This window comes from Rhyacophila brunnea, unplaced genomic scaffold (assembly GCF_057557595.1).
Source record: "Rhyacophila brunnea isolate RB1 unplaced genomic scaffold, BYU_Rbru_1.0 scaffold_1, whole genome shotgun sequence".
NCBI classification, from domain to species: Eukaryota; Metazoa; Arthropoda; class Insecta; order Trichoptera; family Rhyacophilidae; genus Rhyacophila; species Rhyacophila brunnea.
Genome location: NW_028232751.1, coordinates 60,459,425 through 60,485,689, shown reverse-complemented (window position 1 = coordinate 60,485,689; position 26,265 = coordinate 60,459,425). Strand labels below are relative to the sequence as shown.

The following is a 26,265-nucleotide window of genomic DNA, read 5'->3' as shown; positions in this document are numbered from 1 at the left end:
GACATTAACATTTAAAAAATGAAGTTGTAAGATGTTTTGTGTTGATACTCGACAATTCAATAATTCAAGTAGATGTTTTAAAACTACATAAAATCACTAAAAATAAACCGAAAGCCCTTACTTTTACCTCTAATACAATTTTGAAAACGCTTCTGTTGTGCGTCACACATGCCATTAAACTTAGCGATAGGTAGGGGGCCCGCCAAAGATCCTGGCCGGGGATTCCGCTATAGGATGTGGAGGCCATGGTCTCTCGTTGTACACAGCGCAAACACCATAGTCTAGATCTCCCGACCGTTCTTTTACCTTTCAGTCTAATGAAGTGGAGCCTCTTGTACATGCATAGAGTTCTTGGTTGTACCTTCCTTTCCACATGCCATCTTCATCGCTGCATTCTTACAAAAATATCCAGCCTCCCATATAAGTATATATATTTTGCGTGAATATCCAAAAAGTAATTTGCAGTAACAAGCAACGCACGAAATAGAAAGGTTTATGAACTACAAAAATATTACATTGTGCAAGTTTTTTGTTATATACCTAATATTTTATATCTAACTATTTACCTTAAACAGACAAAACAGTCTTTAGACATCTGATACGCACTACCACTAAAGATTTGAGGATGTAATGTTTTTCAGCGCAGCAGGCGAAAAAAAAATATTTTACTAAATATGCTGTCAAAAATGGTAATATATTTTCCTACTTTATTTGCCGTATATAAGCAATGCATGGTCTGTCTCTTACTGATTTTTTACTTATAAAATATGATATAATATTTACGATCGTTCAATTAATTAAATTAGTAATATCATACAGTATCCACAGACATTAAGACGAATCCTGGAATACTAAACCGAAATCGTATCGAATGCTACAGAACTCTTATTAATCAGAATTTATATAATATTAAGATTGTATCAAAACTTTGAAGGTTCTTATTATTGGTTGTAGAAAAATGTGTCTATCTATGACTTGTCAGAGATAGACACTAGTCTCGAAAGAGGTACTAGCATTATTGTGGGTATTTGGTTTTTCGGCTGTCATCATATGCTCTTCTTCATTACTTCCTCGATGTTTCGGGTTCATTACAGAGACCAATCTCAGGAAATAATTTTGTAAGCTGTATAATAATTGCAAACACCAAATACCGACCACAACTGAACAAGTCTCGACCGATATATGGGGTGTCAATAGCGTGTCCGGAAACCTGTAAACACTTCACCGTGAAATGTTGTATCGGAAATATATGGCCGTATATTAATAATTTGGACACTGAAGACGCACATGCGCGTAATGACCAATTAACGTGCATTTTAAAGGTGCTAATTAAAAAATCATTATATAGTCAGCAGCGAATGAGTTAAAGACTGTCTAACCTCTTTGGGTCGTATAGTACTGACATAAAATTCATGTTGTAGCGCGGGACCTCTCACTCGCACCGAATACTTTCTCCCTCGCACCGCGGCCGTCGCCTACAGTCCACGCGGGCGCCTCCCATCGAGGCGTTCCCTACCTGCGCGCGCCGGCGTCTCAGCTGGACGGCGAGGAGAGGGTCGCCTGGTTGGGAATATAAGGCGCTACGCAGCCTCAAACAAATCAGTTAACCTTGGGCCAGCTTGGCCTTGACTCAGCATACTAGTCTTGCTTGGTTTGAAAATGGTATATGCGGCTTCCCGTAACCCTATCAAACCACAGTGAGCTATTCTTGCTAAACCCTGTTCAACACAGTAGTCTTGCTTGCACTGAAAATGGTATATGCGGCTTCCCGTAACCCTATCAGTGTACAGTGAGCTATTGTGGTGTGCCAGGTACGGGCTCAGGTCTCGCCATAGTTTCGCCTTCAACAACACAACGAACCCCTTATAATATTTATTAAGGAAGTACCTACTTTTACCCTTATAATGTCTAAATAAAACACGGTTCTTGTTGGTTTACAATTTACAGGAAGCCAGCAGCAAACAAATTTTGAAAATAGCAGATATACTTACTGGATTATTTGTTAGATTAAGTTAGGTTAGGTTAGGTTTTCAATATTGAATTTATGAATTTTGCCAAAATCAGCTATGAAAATTGAATTAATGTTCATATTAAATCTAATAAAATTGGAGACAGTATAGTATACGGTCATCTCTTTCTGATAAGAAAGCTCACGGTGAACTGTGCCACGGTGAAATGCTTTACGTACAATTTACATGTAACCGTCGAAACAATACAACTTTTGAAATTTAACAATGCCACGTACTACCTATCTGATAATATTATATATAATTATTATATAAAAGAATTATTATATAAAAAAAAAAATTAAATCAAAAAGTAGCGGTTTCATAATTTTTTATCCAAATTAATTGAATTTAATCTTTTTTGATGAAATTTAAATTATGTAGGTATTTAAAATTAGAAACAGAGAGTCAATTTTTATCGACATATCTACGAAATTATTCTAGATGGACTTTAGAACAGGGCACTCCATCTTATTGTAAACTTGGAAAACCCTGAAAAAAACCTTTGAAAAAAAAGACCTTAATTTTCGAAACAACCAGTGCTCAGTTCGTGGGCCGTCGGTTGGACACCCGCGATATATAAATGGGCAATGTTGCCAACCGTACTATGATTTATAGTATTGTACTATAATTTTGGTCTGCGTACTATATACGATATTTAAAGGGTAGGTTATACTACGCCCAAAATACTATAACTTTGCATTTCGGAAAAGGTTTTTTTTTCTTTAAGATGTAAGATGTGCCCACTTACACCTTACAATGATTTCAATATTTCCGTACCTACTGTAATTCATTGAGAATACTATAATTTTATAATAGAGGAAAATGAGTTGAGAAAAATAGTTTTAAAAAAGCCCTCCACTTGATTTAAAACCAACAGGATTTTTCAAATTTGACAGTTTTTTTTTTTTTTTGGTCGGAAGAGGTAGGTATCTTTTTTTCTCAAATTTTCTGTTATATTTTGTTGTGAGTAACAAAAACCAATATCTACATATTCAACTCAAGACAATGCATATTAAAATGTTTCCCGAAGTAGGTACCTACTCAGTGATGCCAACCGTACTATAATTATAGTGTACTATAATTTTAATTATGCGAAAAATGTAAAATACTATAATTTTACGCCAAATATACCAAAATACTAGAATTTTAAAGGATTCAAGACGAAAAATGTTCCTGTACTATATATTTTTTTAGAAATACTATAATTGTTACACCTTTGTACTATAATCAGCCTAGAAAAAGATGGCAACACTGCACCTACTATAAATTCCTTGGACCTCGTACTATAATTCGGAAACAAAAATATGGTAACACTGGTGGGCATTATTAATATTATCATTATTTAGTCGTTGATGCTATGCTGTTTCGCCCCCGACATCCTTTGGTGGTGATAAGATAAAAAAAATATTAAACTCTGAACTTATGGCAGATAGTGTCAACGTCCGTTCTAGATTATAAGAGAGCACATTCATTGTTTGATATTTTTAATATTCAATTATGTGTACTTACAATATATCTATCTCTACATACGTATAACTATAAATTAAAAGTATTATAATATGTGAGTAGCTCAACCTACCTCATCTACAAAGTAAAGTAAAATGAATCGATAAAACTACCTATAAATACCATTAGTATCGACTAGAAAAAAAATACAAAATGACAGTGCCACCTGTCAATATTTTTAGTCATCTGTCAAACTATTGTGAGAGTATCCAATCATTTGTTTTCTCTCTCGAACTCTTATTTGCGTGTCACGCTTATTTATCAAATTAAGAATTTACGTTTATGTGTGTGTTTTGTCTGACCTTACATATTTTAATAGTCTCATGTGTTACAGATAAATTAAGACAAAATACACATTGTAATAGCCAGTGGCGAATGGCGGAGGTAGGGTGTTGAGATCCAACATATAATATACATCCCCGGCAATTTTGTTTGCATTGAACCAAAAATACAAATTGCAGATGATATTGGTTAGCTTTTAAAATTCAATTAAACCCTGCCTAAAGCAAACCATAATAGATATTGGATAAAAAATATTCTTCTATCTATAAAATATCTAAAATATGCCATTGAAACATACATAATTTTAGATATTTTACAGCTACTAGAATACTTTTCATGTGTTACGCCTTTACGTTTGGTTAGGCAGCGTTTAATTGAATTTTAAAATACCATCTGCAATTTGTATTCTTAGTCCAATGAAAACAAATAAATATGACTGACAAAATGTGTATTATTTTTGTCAGATCTCCACAGCCTACCCTCTTTAATTTAAAAGAAACTAAACAATACCAGCCTACCTCCACTCTTCGCCACTGTAGTAATACCTACGTATATATTATAATATAATTCTGTACGCTACAAGAAGTTCTGAGAAAACCACAAACCCGATTTCGGTGGTTGATGGGTTCAATGAAAGCCCTAGTTCCCAACGGTTACATGTAAATTGTACGTAAAATAATATTTCACCGCGAGCTTTCTTATCGGAAAGAGATGACCGTATACTATACGGTCTCCAATTTTATAAGATTCAATGTGAACATATTATTCATTATAATTCAATTTTCATAACTGATTTTGACAAAATTCATGAATTCAAGAATGAAAACCAAACCTAACCTAACTTAACAAATTTAATAAACCAATATATCAGCTATTTTCAAAAATTGTTTGCTGCTGGCTTCCTGTAAAGTGTAAACCGACAAGAACCGTGTTTTATTTAGACATGAATTTTATGTCAGTATTATACGATCCAAAGCGGTTGGACGGTCTTTAATATACGGCCATACGTGAGCTTCTTATCGGAAAGAGAGGGAAAAATTACGTGTTGTTCTGTATTTCGGTAGTTTTTATTACGTATTTTGTAGTGTTTTGGGTAAAAGTTGGTTTACAAGAAGCCAGGCGGAAACCGCGCCAATTTTCATAGCCGATTTTGGCAAAATTAAAGAATGAAAAACCTAACCTAACAAGTAATCTAGTTTATCGGCTATTTTCAAAATTTGTTTGCCGCTGGCTTCCTGTAACCCGACAAGAACCGTGTTTTATTTAGACGTGAATTTTATCTCAGTATTATACGCATGGCCCCCACATCCTGAAGCGGGGCCCCAGGCTAGGATCTTTGGCAGGCCCCCCTACCTATCGGCTCTTTACAATGGCTATATAGTATATTTTAATACATCCATTTGAATAATGGAGTTGTCGGGTATAGATACACAATTAAAAATTGCATCGTCCAACCACATAATTTTAAATAATAACATTATTGAAGGAAGCAGGCGACTTTTTTTTACTATTAGAGCAAATTTGTGATTATTATGATTTGTGTGAGTTTATCTCACTTATTTGACCGACTTGCCACGCTGGGCCCTTCCTGAGCCCGGGCTCCCATACTTGAGCCCTGTCAGCCCCCCCCCTTGTGGGGGCCATGATTATACGACCCAAAGAGGTTGGACGGTATTTAATATACGACCATATATTTCCGATACACAATTTCACGGTGAAGTGTGATACGATGAACTGCATACATACAAATTTCCAGACACTAATATTAGGGACGCAGTTTTGTTTTTGAGTAGTCTACATTAGACGATAATCAGTAACTCACTCCGTAAATTGGTAGATTAAATGGTGCCGCGCGCACGCCCCAGTTTCGTATGGATAATATGAGATACGCAGTTTCTTCTGCAATTCGTCTACATTGGACGAAAAGCTATGATACCAGTCCAAGTGATCGTGGATCCCACTCTTCGCCGCCCTAACCATGTATTTGAAAATCTCGCATTTGTACCCGTAAGTGATAGTGCCCATAGAACGCGTCGAGCGGGCGAAGTCGGCGTATGAAGCGTTTATACATAACCATAATCACACGTCTCTTGCCGCGCATTACCCTTCACCTATGTAATAAGCGGCCCAAGCAGCACAAAATAATTATTATTACAGCGTCTCTCATAACAAAGCAATAAAAATATAATATTATTTCGGGGCTTGTAATTAATATTTACGACGAAATTATTCAACCAGCGAAATATAGGACACGGAATAAAATTAAATAATGACTTCTCTGTTATTAAATAATGACTTCTCGCCCGTCGAACGACGACGCTTCGAGCAGCGTGAGTTTGGTAGCCGTGTTCAATGAATGGACTTCTTTGTATTTTCATTAAATCGTATCGCCGAGAAGCGAAAAACGGTGACTCATGCGGCAGGCGGGGCACAAGGCATCGTCAAGTCCAGTGTGCGCTGGCGTATTTGATTACGTTGTATTTTCGATGATTTACGCGCCACTTGTAGAAATTTTGCGCGAGCGCCGCACTCGCTGCGTCAATGGGCTTTATGCCTAAGAGTATGATTTACGCACGCTGTTCTGTTATTGTATTGTTTTACAGATCAATGTTCTTCTTCTTCGCCGAATCTCATGACTGAGGATCCTGACCTGGATGTCTTGGCCGTCGGAAATCAGCCTTATCCGCGGCTCTACCTCATACTTTTTTACTATTAGAGCAAATTAGTGATGTGTGTTTATCTCACTTGTTTGGTTGACTCGCCATGCTGGGCCCCCAGGCTAGAGCCCTATCAGTCCCCCCCTTGTGGGGGCCATGATCCGTACACATAGCTCTTTTCCGTTTTATTCGACTTCAACTTAATGAAAAAATTATTCGAGTTTTTCTAGCTTGTCATCATCCCTGCGTGGTGTGTGGTCAAACAACTGGAGAGTTTTACGTAGGCAAATCAGGCAGACGATGACTACAAGAATATTATGTGGGTATATAGGTAAAAGGTGTTGACATTATACCATAAAGAAATATTGTGAAATTAATAGTCAATAAGTACCTACCTACTATTGACGAAAATGGGTTATGAGTGCATCTATTTGGTTTCAAAATTGTTATCATTCGTTTTCAAACATTTGCAACATGTTCACAAACTTGTACCTAAAGATAGTATGTACATATCTGATGTTCTACATCTGCAACGCATAGCGTTTTACATTTGCATGATTTATTAAGATTAGAAGGTATTGAATACTTAGGCAAATGTCTGAGATACAACATGGAAGAGCTCCTCTCGGATATTTCAGATTTAAGTCCGGTCATTCAACTTGTTTGAAAAAATGTAATTGAACTGTTGAAATTGGAAATAAATAACTCTAAGCTAAGCGACAGGCCATTAAGTACATGTGTATACCAGTGTCGAAGGGTGGAGGTAGGCTGTTAAATTCCGACGTAAATGGTACAACTTTGTCAGTTACACGTATTTGTTTTCATTGAACTGAAACTACAATTATCTACTGATGGTGTTCATTCATAAATCTTAAATTCAACTAAACCCTGTGAAAACCTAGCCATAAAAGATAATAGTCAAAAAATATTCGTCCATCTATAAAATATTTAAAATTATGACATTAAATCATACATAATTTTGGATATTTTATAGATAGAAAAATATTTTTTTCTATTATGGTTTAATGAATTTTAAAAAAACTAACCAACACCATGTGTAATATGCATTATTAATTCAACGAAAACAAATAAGCATGTATAAAAAAGTGCAACCCCTGTAACACCACCCGTAAATTGTAGTCTTAGTTCAATAAAAACAAAGGCATATTATTATGAAAAAATTGTATGTGCACTATTTATGTCGGATCTTAACAACCTACCTCCACCCTTCGCCACTGGTTTATACTCATTTGTTTTAGGTATTACCTATTTTTCACATGATACACCCATTGGAAGATCAAAGTCAATGTTACGTATGTACCTAGAAACCAGTGGCGAAGGGCGGAGGTAGGCTGGTAAGATCCGATGTAAATAGTGCATACTAAACTTTGCCAGGTTGGTACAGTGGAACCCCGATCTATCGTTTTTAAGGGCCTCTCCAAAAAGAAACGATCAATGCGGAAAAACTAATCGTTTTTAGATGATCGAGGTTCCACTGTTAACTTATTTGGTTTCATTGAACTAAAACTACAATTATCTACAGATTGTGTTGGTTAGTTTTTAAAATTTAATTAAACCCTGCGAAACCCAATAATAAAAAATACTCGCCTATCTATAAAATATCTATAATTATTATGACATTAAATCACACATAATTTTGGATAATTTATAGATAGAATAATATTTTTACATATATTATGGCTTGGTTTAAGCAGGGCTTAATGAATTATAAAAAAAACTGACCAACTACATGTGCAATATGTATTCTTAATTCAACGAAAACAAATACCTAAATGTACCTAAGTATGAATGAAAAAGTGTGCACAATTTTGTCAGATCGCCCAAAGCATACCAAAACTATTATGGTTTGGCTAGGCAGGGTTTAATTTGTTTTTTTTTTAAATTAACCAACTCCATCTGTAAATTGTTTAATGTTTAATGTGAACTATTTTATGTCGGATCTCAATAGCTTACCTCCACTCATCGACACTGATACAAGCAAGCATCATGAAAATAACTAATAAGACTTTCCGCGCTGTCGTTCGCCTCGTGGTATTGATGGTGAAACCAATTAATATACCTAAAATCATGGCCCCCACAAGGGGTTTTTTTTTAAACTTAAACACCATTTACAAAACACCACTGTAGAGCGTCACACTGCCTTTAACCATAGCGATAGGTAGGGTAGGGGGACCCGCTAAAAAACCTAGCCTGAGGACCCGCTTCGGGATGTGGGGGCCATGCCTATAATATATATATTTAATTTAACTCCTGTGTTCCATTCGTTACTCGTCGCTTACTCCATTTTGCCTTAGCAATCTCGATAATGTACAGTGTACAGTGTTGACCTATAACAATTTAACAAGCGGATGTTCAAATATCCTACGATTTTACATTTTAATGATATCTATCTACACATAACGCCTTCTGACATTTCGCAGCACTTTAAATGTCGCGCGGGAATTGTTTGGAGCACATTAAAAATTAAGTCGCCGGCACAAACTATGTTAAAAAAAGGAAATCTTGTAACCTAGAGCGCCAATTTCGGTCTCTGGAATAAACGGATGATGTCATTGCACCGCCACACATATAATCATGTCATCCATCCTGCATTGCTTACTTGGTGGGCTAGTTGTGGTTTTATTAAAATGTTTCTGTAATATAAATTATTAATTATAAATTAATGTCAGTTTTTTCTAGTAAGAGTATCTATATAGTATCTAGTGGTAAGCATGTAGGAATGTATAAGTACCTACCTGTCTCATATTTACATAATGTCTAAAATTGTTTTGGAATAATTACAATCGTGTACCAATGCAACTTTTTCAAGTAGGTACCTACCAATAATGACTACCACTTTACCTGGGTTTCATTGATGACAAAAAGACATTTAATTCTATCAAAAAAAACCTCAATTATAAACGCCTTGTAGTCCAGTGACGCCCTTAGACAAAATACCACCACATTTTTTTATACAGTACTTTTTATCATCCTTTCATGACTCAAATATCTAATAAATGTGTTGTATAATAGGTATATACCACTAAATCTAATTTAAATGCCATCTCTGCTTAAACAGACAATATTGCGAGTCTACGGTTTCAGATAGGTAGGTACATTTAAAAATACATGTGACAACTTCCTAAACTCGCAAGTAACTGGCAAACATATTTGGATACATTTTAAATTAGGAAAGTATATACCTACCTACCTATAATTCAAATGTAATTCGCCAATTTCCACGTGTCATTGCTGTTCACGAAGAACGTGACGTCCAAGAACAACGGAAGTAAACTGGACATCTCGGACCCGACAAAAAAAAATAAGTCCTGTTCAAACTTTTATAGAAGGTACCTACCTACCTAATTACCTAATACATTTTGTTTCCAACCAATGAGCTGATTTTTTTTAATGGGAAGATATTTCCGTTATTACTAAGTTTAGATAGCTATTTCTATATATATTATAATATCTAATGATTCACCTCGATTTTTCGCCCTTAGTGTAACTGCCGCCCCCAAGCGTCACTGCCTTGTGCAACCAAGGAATCTCCAGAGTCTAGGCGCTATATACCTATATATCCTGAATAACATTTTTATACAGTGGCGTCAGTATGGACAATCATCATTTATGCAGTGGTAATTTCGGACTTGAATGACAACTTTTGTTTTATTATTTTTTCTGTGATCAGTGATCACAATAATGTCAACTACTATTGACAACAATACTCTTATAAGATGTTTACTTAAAAATTAAATAATTACAAGATAAAAAGAACTTTTTATATACTTATCACGTTTTTAAATTTTCTGTTGAATCATATAAACTTAACAATTCTATGTATTAATAAATATAGAATACTGAAAAGTCTTAGTAATTTTACCTGTAACACCGTTTGGAAAACGCTACTTTAGAGGATTACACTGTATTTAACCTTAGCGAAAGGTAGGGGGGCCCGCCAAAGATCCTGGCCTGGAGGTCTACTTCAGGATGTGGGGTCCATGTTTTGGTGTATAAATTGTTTTACGTGTGGTGTGCCGCGGAATTCTAGGAATACCTTTAGTGTGCTGTGGTTGAGAAAAAGTTGCGGAGCGCTGTTGTAGTGAACCCTTCAGTTGTAGTCATACGATTTTTGAAATTTTAAAATTTCAAACCTTGTTGGTTCATGTAGTTATATATATATACCTATATTATTTTTATTACTTATTATAAGTCTATCAATGCTGTGATGTCATAATATTACCGAATACGTTGTGACTTCTTGCAAGATATGGTTATCCCATTTCAAACAAAACGCTTCACTTTATTGATACAACGAGCGATTGCTGGCTTTGCACAATGATTGATAAACGAAATATTTGACTTTTTTTGTAATAATGCCACAGAAAAAAATGTGTTCTTTATTGGGTAGATAGGTATAAAGTAGACGCTTGAATTTACGCGAATAAGATTATTAGATATTTTGTATGAAAAGCAGTTTGTATAGATTTTTTTTCATAACTTTATTGCTGATATTTTTTATCAATTTTGACATTTTTCGTATATCATCTTAATTAATAACATTATTTTTTTAACATATAGTTAAAAATCTGTAATTTTGATAAATATTCAACGAAACATGATTTTTTTCAAGCCCCAGAAGAGAGATTCCAAAACTTTTCAGACTATCTTAAGACAACTTTATTCTAGAGCATATATTTCAGGACGGATCGCTATAAGGTCAATAAAATGGTCGGTTTAAAAGTTAACATACAGTAAGTATATTTGACTCTATTGTGGACTGTGGAGTTAATTCAAAACCAATTTTTGAGACTCCTTTACTTGAGTTTGTCAGTGGCGAAAGGTGACGTTTGGAACGAGGAATGCTATATAATAGAGATCAGAGAAAAAAACACACTTGTCATATTTACGGGAAATAAAAAGATAATACGATATTACTACTGACGAATAGGTACACACTAATTCGATTAAATTTCAATAGCACACTGACGACATAAAATTGAGCGATGAGTATAAGTTATGCATTTTCTTATACACATCAAAATCATTAGACTACCTAATCAAAATTATTTTAATAATTTATTATACGCAAAGATTTTAAGCTTATGCGTTAGAGCAGTGGTCTTCAAACTCGATAATGATGTGAGGTACTTTCAGAAATTGAAATTGTCTGGTGAGCTACTTATACCTACATACTCCTTCTTTATAATATTTTATCATCGTCCTTTATCGTAGCATACATAATATTTTTATATTATTTAAAATAAATTAGGACATCGGACTTCCAATAAAACATAAAATGCTTACTTTAATGATTTATTTATAAACAATATAATAATTGAAAAATATCTTGAAATAAGTGTGAGTAAAAGTAAAAATAATTAGTGAAAATAATGGCATTCCCTTTCCTCCACATTTTTTTCAATTCTCGGTAAGACAGTGCTTTAGGCGCAATATTCAATGCCATAATCAAGAAGATGACAGAAATTAATTAGTAATAGCTACAAAAGTTATGTTTTCTTTGAGTTATTTATAGCTGTTGCTTTACAACAGCCACTATACAAAATAAATTACTTACATAATGCTTACATGCAAGTAGAGTTGGGTATTTCCCGGGAAAATCTCGAGAATCGGGATTTCCAGAAAAGAATTCTCAAGAAATCGGGAAATTTCAAAAAAACAAAATTTTTAAAGTCCGTGTAAAAACAGACAAATTCCAAAAATATATGATTTTTTTTAAGACAAACAAAATAGAGGTAGGAAAACAAAAATAATTTAAAACATTAAAATAGGATTTCAAAAAACACAGACTGTCAATCGCTGAGTCTGAATATCGCATACGTTTGTGAGACACAAAATTCCCTAATGTTGCAAAAATTGCGCTCATTAGTCATTTTGATTCGACGTTGGCTTAATTATTGTGTTAAATGCACCGTTCAGTCCTTGAATTTTGTGTTTTCTGTCCACTTTTTCCATATAGAAAATCGTTTTTTCAATTAATATTTGATAACAAAGAAATCCAGAATCCCGAGATAAGATTCTCGAGATCCGGGATTTCCCGAAATGTTAAAAATTTCCATTCTCGAGATTCGGGATGGAAAATCCCGAAAATTTCTCGAGAATTCCCGTCGGGAAATTCCCGAAACCCAACTCTACATACAAGTATTGTTATAATTCAAAATAATAATAAAAATATAATAATTATACGTTTTGACTGATATTGAATAGGTACATATTTATTAAATATTTCACGCCGTCTGATCCCACTTATTGAAAGATGCTAGAGCCGCCACTGCATATATTTGCAATTTGAATGTTTTGAATAAAAAAGCTATTTAAAATACGATGCGAAAATATTAATATACTTAACCGGTTAAAAAACACAATACAACCACCTACCTACTATGTCACATACTGGTTAAAAAAAACATTATGTTGTGAAGTTTATTCTTTTCATGGACCATCATCGAATGACTCCTAAAACGTTCATACAGGTTCATTCATTTGCAATACATAAATCGATTCATTCGTGTTAAGATGTGGGGTATCCATTTACGTAATTGGCATTTTTTGAATATGTCCACACTTTGGGAATCACTGAGTCTAGTAGTTACTCAAGTATAGAAGTTCGGTCAAATTGTATGATGGACATCGTCCACTATACTCTTGACTCTCGACTATTGAGAATGAACCTTCGCTCGATATAGAGTCCGAACTCGAAGATTTTTTTTAATGTACCTATTGCCAAAACTCTACAGGACTGTAATGTAAAGAAGAAGAACCAATCTACGTATACAGACATGAAATATTTCTAACAACGAAACAAAATTAAAATATGAAATTTAATGAATAAGAAAGTTTGCGGAGACCTGATCTAATAAATGGCCCATTAGTTATTTTTGTTTTTTTTTGCCAGGATAAACGATGCACACAAAAAACCTGCTCCAACGATCATTTTCCAAGAAATTTAAGCCCAAACATATGGGATAATTAAAATCAAGGCCGTGAAGTCGTTTTTGACTCCAAATCTGAACCGCCAAATTCAAGTAAACAATTTATTTCTTTGTACGTGCACACATCCCTTACTGATCAATTTAAATCTACACTTATGTTCAGATATTTTTTAATCTTTTCTGTGTTACCTGAGTGTACCTAGTTAATCCAAGTGGAGACTGGAGTTGAGTATTGTATACTATACATTATAAGGAACGTAGTTTCTTTTGTGATTCGTCTACATGAAATTATAGTATACACGAAAAGTTATGTTGTCATGACTCATGGCAAGAAGTCGTCAAGGCTCCCACTCCTCACCTCCGTAACTTGGCACTGTCTTGTTGGGCACCACGCGCGATTCTGATTCGCCTGCACAATGTGATATAAACGGCGGATTAATCTACCTGAAATGATGGTATGAAAAATCATGGTGACAGCCCGGAAGTGGTCGTGGATACAACTTCTCACTCCCATGGCACTGTACTAGCGTCTTAAAGGTAGATGAGAGGTGCAGTTTGACTTCAAATATTATTTAAAGCTGGTACCATTGACTTCAAAAATATGCATGGTGCCCAACTGTTTATTGGTGTCGTTGTCTTTTATACATACATACCATGAGCGGCGTGATTTATTCGTACCTACACACCGTGTACTACAGTGGCGAAGGGTGGAGGTAGGCTGTTAAGATCAAACATAAATAGAGCACACTAAACTTCGTCAGTCAAATGTATTTGTTTTCATTATACTAATACTACAATGTGTAGATAGTGTTTGTTAGTTTTTAAAATTCAATTAAGCCCTGTCTAATCCAAGCCATAGTACATAATAGTAAAAAAATATTCGTTTACCTATAACATATCTAAAACTATGCCATTAAACCATACATAATTTTAACACCGTCCAGTGTCGTCCCTAGACAAAATGCCGCCCCTGGGCAGCGCCATAATGCCGCCGCATTTTTTATACAATATTTTTTATCATCAGTGCTGGTGTCGTTTCTCATCAGCAATGACGTCAAAGGGCAACGGAAGTAAACTAGACATCGCGAACCCGACAAAAAATTAAAGTCATGTTAAACCTTTTTATGCTAATTAATATATTTTGTTTCCAACCAGTGAGCTGAATTTTTGAAAGGAAAGGTATTTTCGTTATTAAGTAGGTACCTACTCAGTTTAGGTAGTTATTTATATATTATACCAAATGATTCTACTCGATTTGCTTCCCTTCGAGTAACTGCCGCCTCCAAGCGACGCTTAATCTGTCTTCCCCCATGGGACGTCACTGACACCATTCCGTTGATCGTTTTTTTTTTTTTTAATATGAGGTACCTACCTACATATCAAGCTTAATATTCGTAGAAGATTCGTGAAGTCGGAGACGAAAAATATATGGGCTGATCAAATCAAGAGTCTCATTGAAACAGGCTCTGGTTCCGCTGGATGCCGGGATGCGTAGTGTGATCGAATCCGTATCATAATTGGAGAGACGCACTTTCTTTTGTGATTCGTCTACTTGGGACGATATTATACAGATGCACGAAAAATCATGACGCCAGACCAGAGTGTGGTCGTGGCTATCAATCCTCACCTCCGAAACTTGGTACTTCATGGACACCGGGTGCGTGTCTCAGATTCGTCTACAACGTAGAGTCTACACTCTACATATGATAGCACTATCTATTAGAATTAATATTATAAGCATGGAACATTTTTTTAATACAGTCGAACTTGGTTATCACGATCACGGAAATAGCGATATCGCGGATGTAATGGGAAACATTCGTTGAAATTTTAGTTTATGATTTTCTCCATAGATTTATTCATTTTTATAACGACCTACTGCTCGGGTATACCGAGCAATACTGTTAATGTGTCGATCGTTTAAAAACAACATTTTCGACCCTAAGCAATAAAATCCGACCGGGCAGTTAACTAGACCGATGCCGCCGGGATCGGATTACGTTTATGACAGTAGTTAAGTGTCCAAGTAGGTACCTAATCGGTGTTTTCGCCGACAACATTGAAAAGGTGTCCACCACAGAACAGACAATAAATAGAATACCGATAGTCTATAACACGCCGCATCTTGATGCAGGGTTTTGAATTTGTGAATGTCTTACGGAAATGAAGCACGCATTATGCATGGGCAATAGTGTGTGTAATACACCAACATTAAACGAGCGTAAATGCTTAAATCGAGAGCAGTTTTTAGTATTGGATGTAAAGCGTATTCTTTACACGTGTGTAAGTTTAACCCGGATTCTTCCTTACTCGAGTCGGTTACCTGCTATCGCCTTACCCGTTATGTATTTCAGTTCCCATTATTTCTGAGTTTCCTGGTGTCCACGCATAATATGGTTGAAATTGCATATAAAAATCCAGGCTTTGTAAAGTTAGTGGGTACCTACCAGCGCCGGCGGCTCATTACAATAAACAAATTCCTTTGTAGTTTATGAATGCCATGCTTGTTTCGGGGATTTTTACGATGATTTTCAGATTTTTTATGTTCTATGCTTAAATAGAACGTGGCGCGAAAAATGTTATATAACGATATAACGAGTAATGCTTATAACGAGCAAATTCAGTCGATCCCATCTTCCTCGTAATAACCAAGTTCGACTGTAGTTCTTGGCGATATCCCCTTAAGGTCGAAAGTCTAAGCCTAAACGAACAAAACCGGTTCTAATAATTATTAAAATGTTTCTCTCTATTCTGATTCAAACAAAGTTTAATTAAGTATAAGTACCTTAATATTAAAGTAGCCTACCAAATTACTAATTTGCTAAGAGTATAATTTCTCAAGATTTCTCAATTCTACCTAGTCATTGAACTGTGCCAAAAATACTTTCAGTTTTCAGTAGGTAGTTAAACAAACTATTAAATCCGAATACGTAACGGAAATATGGTAAGAACTTAAAAAGCCTAGCTAAAATAAAAACAAAAGGGTCTTTGACATCCGGGAGTTTGAAGAAATCATTCATTCCGTGAACCTTACCCCTCTCATAACAAATCTAAATCGGGAATGAGAGAATTTCAAAATAGAAATAATATGTATCACATCTAGGTACAACAGTGTAGTGCGGTAAACAACATAGGTAACTAATATACAGATGCCCATAGAATAATATTTATAACTATTTACAATCGAAGTAGGTACCTAAGTCCTTTATTTTAAGTTTACTATGTACCTATACCAGGAATGGGCATACATGAGGTCAACGAGAGCCACATTATATAAAGAGCCACAAGTCACGTTCTCACGTAGTATTAAAAATACACAAATTCACATATTTAATTACATTTCAACACAAATCGTAATTGCTATATAAAGTAAGAAAAATAATAAGAAAATAAAAAAAATGAGAAAGAAAACACAAAATAATGGGGAAAGAAAATACCTATATTGTTATCAAGAGATATTGGGAGCCGCATTTTCCCACGTCTGATGTATAATTGGATTTTTTTTTTAAAAAATCAACAAATTCCTAGATATTTTGTTAAACATTTTTATGAATTGGTGGCATAAACTATCGAAAGTAGACGTTAATAATTATAGTGTATAGGCCATGGCCACCACAGGGAAGGTGGCTAATGGGGAGGGGGCCCAGACTTACGGAGCAGGTCGACCAGCCCAGTACAACAAAAATAAACAGAAAGAAAACAAAAGCGATTTTATAAAATATTGACTGATTTTATTAGGCACTATCCCTTGTATCATCATTTAAACCAGAGGGTTGGAGCGGACCTTTTTTGAATTGCTCCGCTCCGGGTAAAAAGTTTTAATATATAAGAATTATTAATTATCTAAAAGTTAAAATTTTTAAATAATAAGTAGTTTGAAAATACGGTTTATTATTTATCATTTTCATTATTAATCCTGTTTAACAAAATTTCCGATAGCAAATCATTATCTGCTTTTTCTCACTTAGGCATAAAGCCCACCAACGCGGCGCTCGGTGCGCTCTCTACGAAGTAGGCCCCCTCCCACCCGCGCATTACCCTTCACCTATGTAATAAGGGGCTCAAGGAGCACAAAATAATTATTATTATCAGCGTCTCTCATAACAAAGCAATAAAAATATTATTAAATTTCTCGGGGCTTGTAATTAATATTCACGATGACATTATTATACCAGCGAAATATCGGACACGCAATAACTAAACAAAGAGTTCACTGTTATTAAATAATGGCTTCTCGCCCGTCTATCGACGACGCTGCCAGGAGCGTGATTTTGCTAGCCGTGTTCAATGAATGGACTACGTTGTATTTTCGTTAATTCGTATCGCTGAGAACCTAAAAAACGATGACTCATGGGGCAGGCGGGCACAATGCGTCGTCAAATCCAGTGTGCGCTGGCGTATTTGATTACGTTGTATTTTCGATGATTTACGCGCCACTTGTGAAATTTTGTGCGAGAGCCCCACTTGCTGCGTTAAGTGGGTTTTACGCCTTAGAATCATGTTTAGAGCGAAAATTTAATAATAATAAAAAAAATATTAAACATGGAACATGCTATGCCTACCGATTTTCTGAATGCTGGTTGTCCAAATTCGAAAGAAAATTAATTTGTCAAAGTAACCGAATCTAAAGGATCCAAACAATTTTACTTTTCTGAAAATTATGTAATTTCAATAATAAAACTAAAGAAGTAATAATAACATACGAGCACTGCGCGGGCGGGCTGCACGTCTATAGTTATTCTACGTCTATTTTTCGTACCGCTTTTGCGTCGGAGATTATGAGTAAAACATGTTCCATGTTAAAACATCCGAAGCAGTGGAGCTCTACAAATTGTCAGTGCTCCGGCTCCGGGTAAAATCCCATTGCTCCACTGCACCGTGCTCCTGCTCCGAACTCCGCTCCAAATTGAAAATTGAAAACTGATTTATTTTATCCTAAATCTTAAAGAGCAGTGTTCCCTTATTAAATTTAGTCGCTGAATAAAAATTATAAGGTTTTTCTTTTAATTAAATAATAAGTAGGTACCAGACTCTTTATTTACCGGACAGAAAAACCTTCAAAATCCGATGTAGGTATGCACTGCAACACGATAAATAATATGATCACTATTATGAATAAATTTTAATTATTGGTTCCTAACACATGGGTCGCGTGGTGTATAGGGGTTCATCAGCTACCCTTAAATTATTATTATGATATTAAGTAATATTTTCATACAATACTAATTTATTCCAAAAATAGTGTTACAAGTTTTATTCCTATTCCTATATCACAATAGTATGTTCTTCAATTTTTGATTATATGATAGTCCCAAGAGTTCCGCGGAATACCAGTTGGGAAACGCTGCTATAACATAACACTGCACTACGGACCCCCCCTCAGAAACAGAAAAAAATACAATATTATTTTTTCTTATTTTTCGACAGGACCTCGTGACCAGGATGATTTGGTTGTCAAACAGCCTATGAACGGCTTGGCCCAACTCCTCTCGGCATTCTACGACACTTAAGACCTGTGGTCACCGGAAAATACGTGGCACTTATAAGTACCTAACTGGGACATCCAATGTTTGCTTTAATATTCCGATGCGCCATGTCTGAAAGAAAAGACAACGCGGACAGCACAAACGAACACTAACGTTCCTAATAAGTATGACCGCTAAGCCACGCACGCGCATTCGATAACCACTTGTGGATGCAACAACTCGCAATAATTCGTAAGTGAACAACCCTTAGTTACCTGCAGGCCATGTGTTAATCCCTGTGAATCTCGAAATGCGGAGTGTCTGGGTATGGGGAATGTACCCGGAAATTGCGTTATTCTGTATGCGAAGCTATAAATAGTAGGTGGAAGTCAGTGGCACCTGCGCATCTATTCTATACACAAGACTGCTATCGGCCGCTATCGGTAACTATCGAGGGTAGTTTCGTATGGAAGAACTACCACTTATTGTAACAATTACAATAAGTTAGCTGTAATTGATACAATAAGTGCAATGTTTCAACAGCACCTCTCTTGGGTGTGCTAAATTTTAGAGCGAGATAGACAGTTTTACTGTTTAGACCAGGGGTAGTCAATCTGGTCCCTACCGCCCACTAGTGGGCGTTCCAGCTTTCATGGTAGGCGGTAGGGGTTTTCATTAAATTCCTCCGCATTTTGCATCAGCCTCAGGGATCTCATTAATAATTTAATTAATTAAATGTAATTTCATCAGACTTCATCCTGTATGTATGCAAAATATAAATAAAAAGATAGATTTAACGACAGTAAGTTGTTTTATAAAGATTTATTCTGCCAAACTTAGCGAAAGTCTAACATAAAGTATTTTGTATGTAAGTAATTATTATTATATGCTTTCACTTGCTGTAACTCTGCTTTATAAATTTTATAAAGTAAAGTTACTTCCCTACTTTATAAATCACCATTACTATGGAACCGGTGGGCGGTTAGAAAATTTTCCTAATAACAGAGATACAATAGTGGACGGTGGGTATACAAAGGTTGAATATCCCTGGTTTAGACGGCTAACTTATTGTAACAATTATAATACATACTTTGATACAAACATATGAAAAACTACCCTCAATAGCCGCCGATTGCGGCCGATAGCAGTCTTGTGTATAGAATAGATGCGCTGCTACATTTTATTAACCCCGCCTCCTTGGTATTATACTGAAGCGATGCTTTTCTTCCGATAACCTAAAATAATCTCGCATACGAGTTATTTCGATACGATAGTTCCGTGATTTCGGGGTAAAGTGCTTAAGTCAGTTTGGTTGCAGTTGAGATAATTGGTTTTGAAATAAATCACAGTTTTCAAAATACTTTGATTAGAAGTTAATTGGTGTATCTTTTTTATTTCTTTTATATAAGATATTATTTATATTGTAATTGTATAATTATTTTTTTGATGTTGTGTTTATATTCAATGTTTTTAAAAATGATTTTCTGAATTTAAGCTATTTCTACAAATTAAAATATATATTTATTTTTCTTACATGTGACAAAATGTAAAGAGCATAATTCATTACACACATTGGAAATAACACCTTATTTTCGTAAAAACGCGACTTAAGAACTTTTACCCAGCCTACCAGAGTTTATAAATTTTATATTGACATGTGAACCCTAGGTATGGCCCATATGGTAACGTCTAAAGAATCGACATCAACACTCTGTTCATGTAGTGCAGGTCTTAATAGTCCACATCGTAATAAATGTGAATACTAGTAGAAGGTACATATGTACCTATATTATTTTCAACATGAATAGTAAGTACTTACTTGTCCCAAGTCGATGGTAAGATTGACTTCGTTGTACTTCATTCCTCTTGACAGAGGTGGACTTTGCCACCAGTTCTCTTTACCATTCACAGCGAAGTCTGGGGGATGTCTCTTATCCGGGCTCTTCAGATCGCAGTAATCGCACTCCTTCACAACAAAAAAAGCACATTATTAATTAAATTGATAAATCAAATACATAAATAAATAGTTGACTATTACTGAATATTCTTGGCATCTCGGACAGCACATAGGTACTGTCGATATAAAATATTATTGTATTTAAATGACTTTATTATCAGTATGGGTCAGCTGATACATAATCATGAAAGATTCCAGGCAACCGCCTACAGGAATGTGGTAGAGGAGCCAAGGCTAGACAAGGAAGAATTTGATTACATTATTGTGTGTAGGCATTGGTATCACACACAATTACATATGTTTATACATTGTTATGTCACCTTTTTTATTACATTGTGTATGTAGTCGCTCTATTTGCTCTATTAGTTACTACGCCAACAAGACATACCTACAATACTTAATTATTTAAGCAAGGACCCGAGATTGTATAAGCAGCTGAGACTAGGATTCCCAGACGTCCTCTTTTTTTGGGTACATGTAAATTGTACGTAAAACATTTCACCGTGGCACAGTTCGCCGTGAGCTTTCTATCGGAAAGAGATGACCGTGTCTATACTATACGGTCTCCAATTTTATTAGATTCAATAGGAACATTAATTCAATTTTCATATCTGATTTTGGCGAAATTCATGAATTCAATATATTGCTTTTCAATTCGTGTTTGGAGTCAAATTATGGACCTAATAGGTTGAGGAAATGAGTAATATTCATTTCTCGGAAAAACAAAAATATGTTAATACAAAAACCTCCATTCCGTGGAGGCCCATATTATTATGATCCTATTAGGATCGGACATGGTCAAAAGAAAAAAAATAATATAGGGAAATTAAAGGTCTCAATCTGGATTCAGCATCTTAGAAGGTAGGTACCTACCTAAATTATTATAATGATATCTACTAATTTATACATGTGTAAAATTAGATTTATTTAAAAAAAAAATGCTAGGTTATTGAATCTATGACTGGGTAGCACTTTCGAAGGATGGAGGTAGGCTGTTAAGATCCGACATAAATAGTAAGTACACATTAAACTTAGTCTGTCATACTTGTTTGTTTTGAATTTAGACTAAAATGCAAATAGTATCTAAGAGTATTGGTTAGTTTTTAAAATTAAGTAAGCTCGTAAACCAAGCCATTATTAGATAATAGTCAAAAAATATTTGTCCATCTACATAACTTATGCCATTAAATCACACATAGTTTAAGATATTTTATAGATATAGAATATTTTTTATCTCTTATGGTTTGGTTAGCAGGGCTTAATGAAGTTTGAAAAACTAAATGTATTATTAATTCAACGAAAACAAATGACTGAAAAAGTGTGCAATCGGATCGCACATAGCATGCTTAAACGGTTGGTAAGTATAGGTATGGTTTAATTGATTTTTAAAAACTAACCAACACTCTGCAAATTATTGTTGTCTAAATTTAATGAAAAGAAATACGTATGCCTGACAAAGTTTTTTTTTTCCCGACCATGTCCGATCCTAATTGGATCATATGGGCCTCCACAGAGTAGAGGTTTGTATTAACAGATTTTGTTTTTTACGAGAAATGGATGTCAGCCACTTGCTCAACCTATTAGGTCCATACCCTGACTCACACACAAATTGAAAAACAATATGTGTACTTGCCAGACCCAGGATTCGAGCCTGAGACCCACGGCGTGATAGTCCAACGTGCAATCCGCGCGACCACCGTGGCTGTCACTTAGTGTGCACTATTTATATCGGATCTTAACAGCCTACCTCCACCCTTCGCCACCGTTAGGTAGGTAGGTACATTTCAAATTTTCAGGTTTATTTTTAGCATGGACTGGGGCTGAATTAGGTAAGTATGTCGGAACGGAGCAAATAACTTGTTCAGGGGTTCAGCTTAATACCAAAATTTAAAATAAAAATGGTTTTTAGCCTGCTTAAGGCCTGCTTCTTCCACGCGATTATAATCCAGGCAATCGCAAGTTGATTGTTATAGCTAGACTAAATTTAATAAATGCTTACTTAGGTAGGTACCTACATCTTTTTCATAGTGTTCGCGAGTTTAACTGTATGTAGGTAAGTAGGTAGATATGGCAACGTTGTCAGATAATTATTTTCCGAAATCGACATTTTAACCATATGAAATTTTAAAAAAAAATCGGTATTTAGGAACAAAATACGGGACAACCTAAAAAACGCGTAGTTCAATATTTCTAATGGGACCTAAATGACACAACACAGACTACAAAAATCTTTAACTATCAAAATAATAATAATATTAAACAATATTCTTACTATTTGTTGTAGGTACTTGTCTGAATATTTTACTTCCTGAAAAGTTTTTTTCTGCTGCTTAATGTATTGGTAAAATTCAGCATATATTATGAGTAGGTATATCATGTTGAATTGAACATGTAACTATGATTTCATCAATTCAATATTACCTACTTAACATCTGTTTCTTGCATCTGATTCCGACCATTTTAAATTCACCTCAGAAAATACCCGTTCGGTGTGGCAATCAGATGTTTGTATGCTTAAAATAAATTAAATTACCCGTACATATTGTATGGGTAATTTACATATTGTGTTGTTATATGGTACATAGTGTAAAAACAACTTAAAATAATATTTAATAAAGATCGGGACCCACATATTTAGTATAACATCATGGCGGCAGTGCAAGATTGGTAGGTACATAATATGGATGTTATACCTAGATAGTTTTGGTCGAAAATAATAATTATTATATGCTATGATCGAATGATACAATCACATTGATACGATTTGCGAATCAACTACCGTATCTTTATTTCAAACATATTACGCTATTTTCATCATTATTTTTAGATAAATCAGTAGATTAAAATTTTAAAACTGAATAGGTAACAATAATTACATTAACGTTTTTATATAAAATATTGACTGATAAGAGGTCTTCATCCAACAATGAGTCGAGAGAAGGGTTGCCAACATATTTTTAGAAAAATTTGTTTTTCCGAAACGAAAAAATATATAATTAGTACTAATATGTGCGAAAGGTTGCGATCTATAGTCTAAGGTTGCGATCGACTTTTTGCATACAAATATATTCGCAAGCTACGTTCCAAATGGACATAATATTATTATGAGCAATTAACGCATTAACGTGGTTTTTTTACCATAATGTGTCCTTATAGGTACCTATATCTTAAAATCACAGATGTAAGTAATTAAATAAGCAAACATCGCATTTATATTGTTTTTCGCGAGTAAGTAAGTATCTATGTGTTACATTGTATAAATTGAGCTGTTATACTTAATTTAAATGAGAAAATATTAATTTATGTATGCGAAGATTTATCTACACATAAGTTCCTACTAATCTAATACATTTATACAAAATGTGTGGAAAACAACATGTATCTACAGTTAGTAGATAAGAACCTATCCATTTTACAGAATATCTCGGATGTCTTAAATAATTCAACATCTTTACAATAAATAATTACACAGTAGGTACTTAGATAATATTTAAAATTTTCACAATTTCTTTTTATACAACTTGATCCTTTACTTAGTAGGAAAGACGGTTTTTACCTTCTTTAATCGTATTAAGTATAATACTACTTATATAAACAAGAATTAACTGTATTTCTTGTTCGTGTATAGGTATTTGCCATTGATGAGTGCGCATAGTACATGATGCCGAAAGGCGAAACCCGGGTCGCAAAAATGACTCAAATGGAATAGTACAAAACTTAAATCAATTATAATTTAAATTCAAATTCCATCAATGCTTCATACTCAGATTAAAGAATAACTTTGCACTCCGGCTATAGGATGAAAATTATGTAAGTACTTATATATTCTAAGATATAAAGAATACATTTTTAATCTATTTATTTTATTCTTATTACAATATATTATATTAATACAAGTGAATATTATTTGATCTAATTGTATGCGAGGTAATCAGGGAAAGAGGCGTATCAGTGTACCTAGTAAAAGGCGCAAAAAAATGCAAAGTTATAAAACGTATATACCTACTCTGCCCTCGGTCGATAGTGTAAATTATTTTCATATTAGAATAGTTAGTTAGTAGTAGTTAGTAATAATTAAGATATTAAATCTATGTACCTATTAGAAGGCACATGGAGAGTTGCAGTGGCGCACCCAGGATTTAATATTGGGGGGGGCCCAAGGAGGATAATGTAAATTAGTCCCATAGGATCTTTTTCTTCTTCACACCCTAATTTCTCGTTTATCGCCCTTTTGTCTATTGCACTCGGTGTACCTATACCATGGTCCCCACATCCTGAAACGGGCCCTCAGGATAGGATATTTGGCGGGCCCCCTACCTACCGCGAACATTAAAGGCAGTGTGAAACACTACATTAACGTTTTTCAAATTGTGTTTTAGTTCAAATTAAGGGTACTCATACAGTGAAATATTGGCGATTTTTAATACATTTACTTTAATAATGGAGCAATCGAGTATCGACACATAATAATCAAAAAATATATTGCACAATTACATAATTGAACATGTTCATGGTTATGAAGTATAATAGCGCCGCAGGCGACTTTTTTATTATTTAAGCTAATGCATGATGTGTGTTTATCTCACTTATCTGGTCAACCCGACACGCCGGGCCCCCAGGCTAGAGCCCTGTCAGCCATTACCTACACCACTCCGGAATTCGGATGGACACCGAGAATTTTTTGACAGTTCCATTAGGGATTGGGTGTCTAAAATCATTCTGATAATTTTGGGGGGTGTCAGGGCCCCTTGGCCCCCCCTGGGTGCGCCACTGACAACGAGAGGGGCGGAAAAAGTAGGACCAGTCGTTGTGAATGTATCGGCTTTCTACTTTAGTCGCAAATGTCCACACTCAGAGTTCCCTGATAGAGTATATGCTTCATAACTTTGCACTCCAGCTCTAGGATGAAAATGATTTAACATATTCTAAAAACTTTTTTTTACATGTATTGTTTGTCTATTTATTTATTAGTAAATAATATATTATATTAATACAAGTAAATATCATTTGATCTAATTTTATGCGAGGTAATTACGCAAAGAGGCTTATCAGTATAGTAAAGAGTGCAAAAAAGTGCAAAGTTATAAAACGTTTACTCTGGCAACCCTTCGATATGCAGTATTAACTAAATTAGCCGTACAATTTTAGAATATTAATGGAAGGGGTTGCATTATTTTATTCTGCTTTAGGCACTTTACCTAAAGACGTCACTGTGTCTATGTGCTTGGTCAAACGGAATCTTTGATGGAATCTACTATTGTTATTGAATATATATACAATTATAGTTACAGTGATTACAGTGAATTACAGTTGATTACAGATTACCCAGGATTTATTATTGGGGGGGGGGGCGAAGGAGGAGAATGGAAATTAGTCCCATAGGCTCCTTTTCTTCTTCATATAAATATTTTTAAATAATTTCACAATACACGGCGA

At 34.8% G+C, this 26,265-nt stretch overlaps 1 protein-coding gene across 2 annotated transcripts in view; it reads right to left on the bottom strand.

The window, feature by feature from the left end:
* LanA (laminin subunit alpha) overlaps positions 1-26,265 on the bottom strand; it is a 133,823-nt gene that overhangs the window by 96,599 nt on the left and 10,959 nt on the right. For both annotated transcript variants that reach the window (XM_085947598.1, XM_085947607.1), the window contains exon 2: positions 20,692-20,838. In XM_085947598.1, coding sequence (XP_085803724.1) covers positions 20,692-20,838 — 147 coding nt within the window. The remainder of the gene's footprint in view (positions 1-20,691; positions 20,839-26,265) is intronic.